General features: G+C 35.0%; 2 protein-coding genes across 2 annotated transcripts; one reads left to right on the plus strand and one right to left on the minus strand.

Annotated features, from left to right (window-relative positions):
• The first annotated feature begins 238 nt into the window (after positions 1 to 238).
• Positions 239 to 2524, plus strand: LOC132293986 (protein RADIALIS-like 4). The gene is made up of 2 exons (XM_059791684.1): positions 239 to 860; positions 2300 to 2524. Exons 1-2 carry the CDS (start codon positions 586 to 588, stop codon positions 2325 to 2327), a joined length of 303 nt encoding a protein of 100 aa, XP_059647667.1. The 5' UTR covers positions 239 to 585; the 3' UTR covers positions 2328 to 2524.
• A 664-nt stretch (positions 2525 to 3188) lies between these two features.
• LOC132293985 (3-ketoacyl-CoA synthase 9-like) lies at positions 3189 to 6364 on the minus strand. Its single transcript, XM_059791683.1, has 2 exons — positions 4993 to 6364; positions 3189 to 3951 (listed from the first exon to the last, which is right to left on the minus strand). The coding sequence occupies exons 1-2, from the start codon at positions 6041 to 6043 to the stop codon at positions 3437 to 3439; spliced, it is 1566 nt and encodes a 521-aa protein (XP_059647666.1). The 5' UTR covers positions 6044 to 6364; the 3' UTR covers positions 3189 to 3436.
• Positions 6365 to 8555: the final 2191 nt, after the last annotated feature.

An 8555-nucleotide genomic window follows, 5' to 3' on the forward strand; every position in this document is an offset into this window, starting at 1 on the left:
GTGATATTACACTATACTTTTATACTTAGGATTTGAATAAAAACGTACTTCTACAATTAAAAAATTAAAGACGTGAATATTCTATTATGTTCTCTCAGTATACAAGCAAACATCTAAAGATTCTAAGAAATCAAACTTTTGAGATATTACAAATTAATTGAAAGAAGACAGAACCATTAGAAATATATATATAAAAATAAATATATAATAATCCTTCTTTAATTGATACAGATTCCCCTCCCAGCTGCCCTATTGCAGATCCTTGTCCTACTTCATCTTGTGGTTCCAAAGTAGCCGAGTCACTCCATTACTCCACCTTCAATTCCGCCAAATATAGATTCGCCAACTGTCTCCTCTTCACCGCCACCCTCCTCACCACCATCTAGATTATAGTAGTATATATATGCAGCAACCATGGAGCCTCTTGCTCATAGCATCCCTTTACCTTATCCCCTCTTCTCTCTCTCTTTCTATCTATCCAAACACTCCCTTTCTTTCTCTTTCTTTTATCCCTATCCGTATAAAAGTATAGGCCTCACAAGTCCTCTTCAGTATAATAATATATATTAGCTAGAGTACTGAGTTATGGCATCAGGCTCTCTGAGTTCGCGTAGGTCGGGTTCGTCGTGGACAGCCCAGCAAAACAAGTTGTTCGAGAAGGCGTTGGCTCAGTACGACAAGGACACCCCTGACCGGTGGCAGAACGTGGCCAGGGCTGTTGGCGGGAAGTCTACCGAGGAAGTTAAGAGGCACTATGAGATTCTTCTTGAGGATCTCAGGCGTATCGAGTCTGGTCACGTTCCTATTCCCAAGTACAAGGCCACCACTGGACGCAATGGCAATGCAGACGAAGAACAGAGGTACATATATACGTAGTCTTTAGAGATATATATTTTGTAATTGGCTTATTTTGTTGGTAAACACTTGTACACTAATATGTGACCACCATGCTTAAATTTCTTTGGCTTGTGCTCTTTTACCATTTTTATTACTTTTTCGTACCTTTTTTTTCTTTTTGGATACAATTTCAAGTGACCATAGCTCTTACAAGTTCATATATAGTTTAGAAAACTTTAAAATCAAACATGAATCTTAAATTTGTTCCTTTTAATATGTGAGTGTAAGTTAAGGAAATAATTTAATAGCAAAGTCTTTCACCTCACCTATTAGAGTACTTTCAAAGTTCAAATATTCTTCATGGGTCACTTTCAAGTAAGATAATTGTTCGATGTATGTGGACAGGACTTACGGTGCATGTGACACCACTATAAAATATTTTTTTTGTAAGAGAATCATTATATAAGCAGCAGAAATTTTGAATTAATTTCTATTTTCTAATTATAGGCCCTAAAAAGTTTGAGAGTAGATGTGGTGGATGTTTCCCAATTAAAAAGGACAACCTATTTACATCTTACAGATTCCACAAAAAGAATCTATGGACATTCCTCTCAGCTTTTATTCTGAACCAGATAAAAAGAAAGCCCATATGAGATCTAATCCTACATCATCTGACTAATCACTGTATATTACAGTATGATACAACAACATAAAGCCTGTTTTTTAAGTTCTGGACTAGATCATCCCATGTCAGGCCCAACTAATTTTCCTTTTACTTGCCACTCTCACACACAGGTCTGGTTGGGCTGAATCTTAAGGAACCCAACCTAAAAAGATAATTTCACATATATATATATATATATATACATGTTTTGCATATAGTACCATCAACATGTAATGATCAAATTCAACTCCATATTCCATTGTTTACGTCTATAGTGCATCAATATTAACTGAAGTTTAGTCCCGATTTCACTTTTCAGATGTTTTTGTATTTACATTTTTTTTTTTTTTTTCAAGTAACTTCTTTTCTATTCTTTGTATGCTATTTAAATTTTGTTTCAAGCAGGCAATAGAATTAATTATGAGACAACTTTTCCACCCTAGCCCAACAGGAAATCAAGTTTTACATTGAATTTTCCAACTTAATTCTTGGTTGAACTTGGGCCATGGGCAGTCCATTCAAGCCGTATAGACGGTCAGCTTTCAGCCCAACCCAAGCTCCTTAAGAGATATATATATATATATATATATATATATATATATATATATATATATATATATAATCACACACATTTGTTGGAATAATATACTTGCACATTGCTCTCCTTATAGAGAATTTCTCGCTAATGTGTATCATGTGGGTCTATTTGCATAATATTGAAAGAAAAAATATATATAGGAATTTTGTTTTATTATTTAATGAGGTAAGGTTTGCTCTGTTTCTTGCTTGCTTTTTCAGGCTTCTGAAGTACCTTAAGCTGCAATGAAGTCCAAGCCCCCCCTCTAATGTTTTACCAGCAGATCATCTGTTATGAGTAAAACGTCGACGTGTGAATATGTAAATTAATATCTCTCTCTCCCCCTATGTAATAAGTCATCTTTGTTTATTCCAACATCACTACTGCAATGTAATGTAATTTCCTATTTCAGAAACATTGTAATGTAATTTCAACTTCACTTAGAAGGGTCAATGGACTATTTACTGAATCAAAATGAATTAAGTACCAGTCACAAAGAATAATGATTTAAGCACCGATCTGAATGTGAGTGAAGTGGTGAGCTTTACTATATGACATTATTATTACGTCATGTAATAGAATCAACCACTCTTTAAATTTGATACTTAAATCAATGATCTAAACCAAATTATTGACACAACTCCAAAAATACCATTTTCTTTTGACCCAATTTTTTCTTTCCAAATGTTTTTAAGAGGGCTACATTCTTATCCTCTGTTTTAGAGCATTTTTTGTGACAGTTTTGTGCTTTAGCATTGTTCTACTCTCAATCAACATAAAATGGGTGGAAAAAAATAAAGAAGAAAAACAATAAATTAAGTGTTCTACAATAGATTTAATAAAGCAAATCCCGGGATACTTATAGGTTATTTGAGCTTCACTTAATTAATGAACAAGAAATTATTGGATATTCTGGATACCAAGTTACCAACAATGTAGTACTCCCGTCATTGGTAAGTAATTATTTAGCATTCCAAAATATTCAATAATTATTCCGACACTAATGCTCTTTTTCAAATTACCAAATTTGCACTTCAAAATTAGAATGGGAAGGAAAATCGGTTAAGGTTTTTAATGGAATTTACACCATTTTCAAATTCAATACGTCAATTCTGTACTAAAACTAAATATTTGATTGAACCAAACACCATAACAATCGTATTATTTATACAACAGTGTGTCTCTCCATGAATCATTCCCTTTTACATCCTCACACTACACATCACAAGACAATTAACACTACGTATCTATCACAGTAGTATGGTACAAGAACCACAGTGGGAGACTTTGTTTATGCTTCTCAACTCAACACCTAAAAAAAAAAAAAAAAAATTCCACCCAATAAACTAATAATATTACTATGCAGAAATATGCAGTGGATACTTGTGAATGCAATCTTGCCAAGGACTATTAGCAGAGGGGTTGACATTCCGGAGAGCTTCCCACACTGCACTGTTACATTTGAACCCACTCCCGAAAGCAATCTGCCAAACACGGTGTCCCTTTCTCATCCTCCCTTTTGCCTCTGTATACCCCAATTCATACCAAATCGAGCTCGATGAAGTGTTCCCGAACCGGTGCAGAGTCATACGAGAAGCCTCGACGTGTGTTGACAGAAGCTGCAGGTTCTTCTCCAGCTCGTCGATCACTGCTCTCCCCCCTGCATGTATGCAGAAATGATCGAAAGCAAGCTTGAAATCGGGTATGTATGGCTTCATTTTCGGATTGATTAGCTTCCTCATTGCTAGGGTCGCGAAAAACAGAAGTTGTTCGCTTATTGGCAGCACCAGAGGCCCTAATGTGGTGATGTTCGCCTTCAATGCTCCTCCCGCAATGGCCATTAGATCTTTGGATAATGAAACTCCCGTCTTACCTATTAGTAGAGGATATAAAATATTAGAAGATACAAAAATTTATTTGGCTTATTTTTTTAACAAATATATCCTACAAATTCCGTTAAAAAAGAGAGACTATTTTTCAGATAATAGTAATTCTTTCAAAGAACTAAAAATATTGTACAAAATTTACCTAGATGACTGTTTCTAAAATTTGAAAGACAAAAAATTGTACAAAAATCTATTTATTTTAGGGTTTTTCAAAATTGAATTAGAATATAATTGTTTTGAGATAATTCTCTTTTATAATTCTCTGAAATTTTTGTTTAGTTAATTATCTTTTAAAAGTGTTTAATTTTATTATATGATAAGAGTCTTTTTATACAATTATTTAATAGTTTTCTCTTTCATTGAGTTTAGGTGTAGGTAAGGTTGCAAATGAACTGAGCTATTCATAAATAGTTCGGACTCGGTCTCGTTCGTTAAACAAATGAGCCGAGCTTGAACTCGATTTCTAAGATTATTTAGTAAACGAGCCAATCCCATGCAATGCTGGGCTCGGTTCGTGTAGGCTCGTGAAAATGAGCTCGTGTAGGCTCGTTTATGTTCATGAATATACGTTCGTATAAATTCGTTTATATTCATATAGAGTTCGCTTGCATTTATTTTTTATTTTTTAATAAAATTCTTTAATTTTTGAAAGTATAAAATAATTTACTAATCGCAAGCTAGAAAATGAACTTGAACAAAAATTCAATTTATTTTCTTAAATGAGCCTAGCCCAAGCTCAGATTTTTTTAGCCCGTCACGAGTCCGAACCAAACTATAAGCAAACGAGTCCAAACCCAAGCAACCTAAGGCTCGGCTCGTCTCATTTGCAGCCCTAAGAGTGGGAAATTTGTGATTTGGGTTTGAGAGTAGATAAAATTTAGTTAAAAATTTTAATTAAATTTAACTAAATTTTTTTCATTCTAAATATAAACCCCCTAATTCCGTGGTGCCAAAAGATAATTTTCAATTTTTTGAATTTTGAAAAATTGATTTTAGAAAATTGAAGCAGCAAACTCTGGAGTAATTACCATTGTTGTCCTGCTCTTGGTACACGCATTGAAAGGCGCGGTCGTCGCTGCCGCGATGGGTCCTGACGACGTGGACGAGTTTGTACTTCGCCCGCCGTCTCTCGGCGGTCTTGTTCGACAACAGAACAGTGACGCCACCAACACGGAACAGACAATTGGGGATCAACATGGACTTCTTGTTTCCGAAATACCAATTCTGGGTAATGTTCTCTGTGCTAACAACAATGGCATAAGTGTTTCTATGCACTTGAAGCATGTCTTTAGCCAAATCGATTGCGATAACACCTGCACTGCAACCCATTCCACCCAAATTGAAGCTCCTAATGTTCCCTCTCAATTTGTACCTGTTCACGATCATGGCGGAGAGAGAAGGGGTCGGATTGAACAAGCTGCAATTCACCACAAGTATGCCAATGTCTTTGGGTTTCACAGAGGTGGTGCTGAACAGGTTGTCCAAGGCGCCGAACATCACCGTCTCCGCCTCCTCTCTGGCGGCGGCCATCGACGGCTGCGGCGGAATGCAGTGCATCGCCGGCGGGAGGTAGGTCTCTTCGCCGAGACCGGACCGTTCAAGGATCTTGCGCTGGAATTCGAGCGACGACTCGTCGAAGTCTCCGGTGAGCCTTGAATGATCCATGAATTTTTGGAATCGGACCTGGAGCTGGGACGGAGGACGGTAACAGAAATAGTCGACGAGGTATACGGGTCTGGGTCGGGTCATGATGTAGACGGTGGACCCGAATACCATGACGGCGGAGAAGATGACGACGGTGATGAGGTTGTAGTGGAGGCGGAGGTAGAGTTGGTGGATGTCGTCGTACTTCATATGTGAGGCCTCAATGATTGCGATGGCGATGAGAGGGACTAGAAACAGAGTGAACAGGTGTGTCATTAGATAGTGATATCCCAATTTCACGTACTTGAGGTTTACACTTTGCATGAAATTAGGCAGTTTGCGAGTTTGTTGGAGCTGAACAGCGGACGAAGCAGTGGCGGTGGTGGTGTCGCCACCGTTGCCGGTGTTGGAGTGAGGCTGTGTTTCTGTTGTCATGGTAGGGGACTGGGGAAAGGAAAAGATTGGTACTTTAGAATGGAAGTGAGGAGGGTGTGTATATATATCTCTATACGTATGTATAATGTGTGTGTAGTTGAGAGAGAGAGAGAGAGGAGGGCGGGGGAGAGTGGTGACGATGCGTAGAGGAGACGACGGATGTGAAATTAGAGGAGTTGGGTGGGGGTTTGGAAACGGTAGCTACAACTGCGACAATGACCTAAGAAGGAATCAGACTGAAGTGGAGATTTTTGACTTGGGTGGGTGAGGAGTGATGGTGTCCCATTACTGGTTTTAAGACATGTTTGATGCTCGGGGGTCTTAAATAACTTAATCTACCCTGATTCCAACCGCCTCTCTCTCTCTCTCTCTCTCTCTCTCTATTGTAAGAGAGAGAGAAATGATTTCAGAAACCTGAAAATGGTGCAAGCAATAGGAGAAACTTGAAAGTTTAGATCTCATTTCCGCCAATCATGACATTTTAACATGAAATCATGAATTTGAAATGATTAATAGTCTCTCCACATGCAATGATAAAATTACGTACATTTGAACTTTCTCAAACTACACCGATTGAAAAATATATATTTACTGTGTTTGGTTGGAGGAAGAGATTAAGTATGAATGGAAAAGAGGGAGGAAGCAAGGAAAGATGAAGCATTCCTCCCTCCTCTATATTTTTCTATCTTACCAAAATTAAAAGAAATAGCAAAGGAAAAAAATAATAACTATCCTAAATATGTATTTTTCATTTTTGATTTTCCTAAAAATTTGGAATAAATATAGAATTTTAAATAATAAGGATATATTAGTAAAACTAATATAAAAATCATATTTCCCTTCTTTTCAATCAAACAAAAAAAATATGACATCCCATCAATCATTTTATTATTCATTTCATCCTATCAAACAAAAAGTGAGGGAAACACATTTCCTACCCTAATGATGCAGCGTCCATCACTTCCCTTTTTTTCTTCTATTTTTTTCAACCCTCCAACCATAAGGAGGATATGGAAGTAAAAGATTAAACCCTCCTTGTTTGGTTTCGAGGATAGGAAGTAAAAGGATAAGCAAAATTCGGTTATTAAAAAGGTAAAACCATGCATAATAATTTTGCAAATAACATATTAGGGAAGGTAAAACCATGCATAATAATTTCTCTTCTTTTCAATCAAACAAAAAAAAAAATTAAATAAAAAAAATATGCCACCCCATCAATCCTTTTTATTGATAATTTTGATATAGTAATTAATATTATTAATCTCAAATGTTATAACTGTCATCAATATTTGAAAAAAAAAAAAAAAAAAAAAAAAAACCTTCAAAACCACATTTTCTAACCTAATAGTACCCATAAAGAAAAAATACCAGAATAGTACCCATAAAGAAAAAATTAGACTATGTTGGGTTAGATGGAAATAAACAAGAAAAGAAAAGAAAGTGAAAGTGAAAAGAAAAGATATTTTCTAGCATGCATTTGATTTGCATAAAAATTTATCCAATAAAATTGTAGAAAAATATTAGTTTGTTAAAATAAAGTGATTATGCATATCAAAACTACCATTATGTAGTAAAATGATGGATTATTTAATTCAAATATATAATTATTTATATTCATTTCCATTATTTATATTTAGAATATGGCTTCATAATATTTTTTTAAGTAAAACTAATTATTAGTTTAAAATAAACAAATTAAAAAAAAAATAAAAAAATTAGAGATGAAAAGCCATACTACTGTTTGGGAGGAAATAAAAAATTTCACCATATATATATATATATATATACAGAGTGACTAGAATTGCAACATAGTACGGACAATTTAAAAAAATAAAAAATTATATATAGAAGCAGGATCTATTTTAAGCAATTTTATACAAATTATCACTAATTATCATTGATATAACTGTATAATTTGCATTGCAAACTTACCTTGAAAAGAAATTATTTTAGAGAGAACTTACCTTAAAATAGAAGTTGTTTTGGAGAGAACTTTCCAAGATTAATTTACTGAGTAAAATAAGAATTGCAAATAAATAAGCGCTTCTTTCACGTTAAAAATAAAAATTTCTCGTATTTTTTGGTGGATAAATTTTGAAAAAAAATACTTAGAGAAACAAAAATTTTCATTAAATTTCTTTTTCTATCTATTCAAACTCTAAAAAAAATTAAAAATTTTCTCCTGTGTTCACCTAACTAATCAAAGCCATGAAAAATTTAAAAATGAAAAAAGGGTGCAAAATTGAGAGTTATAAGGGTTAAAATATTCCAAAAGCAAAAATGGAAAACAAAAACATACTCTTTTGAAGTGGTCAACAACAATCAACATGCACGTGTAGCTACTGCCGTAGGGCGGTTTCTTGTTACATTAAATCCTAGGTTAAGTACACGAAATGCAACCAAGAGTATAACACCCCACTTGTATAGCGCGTGCACTACACAGCTAATGGAGATTCATCCATCAATCGTGGTCTTCTCTTCGCTACATGGTTCATTGGAAACCGGGGAAAGA

Source organism: Cornus florida, unplaced genomic scaffold (assembly GCF_030987335.1).
Source record: "Cornus florida cultivar Cherokee Brave unplaced genomic scaffold, ASM3098733v1 CherokeeBrave_3.0.0_Hap2_Chr02, whole genome shotgun sequence".
In the NCBI taxonomy this organism is placed as follows: Eukaryota; Viridiplantae; Streptophyta; class Magnoliopsida; order Cornales; family Cornaceae; genus Cornus; species Cornus florida.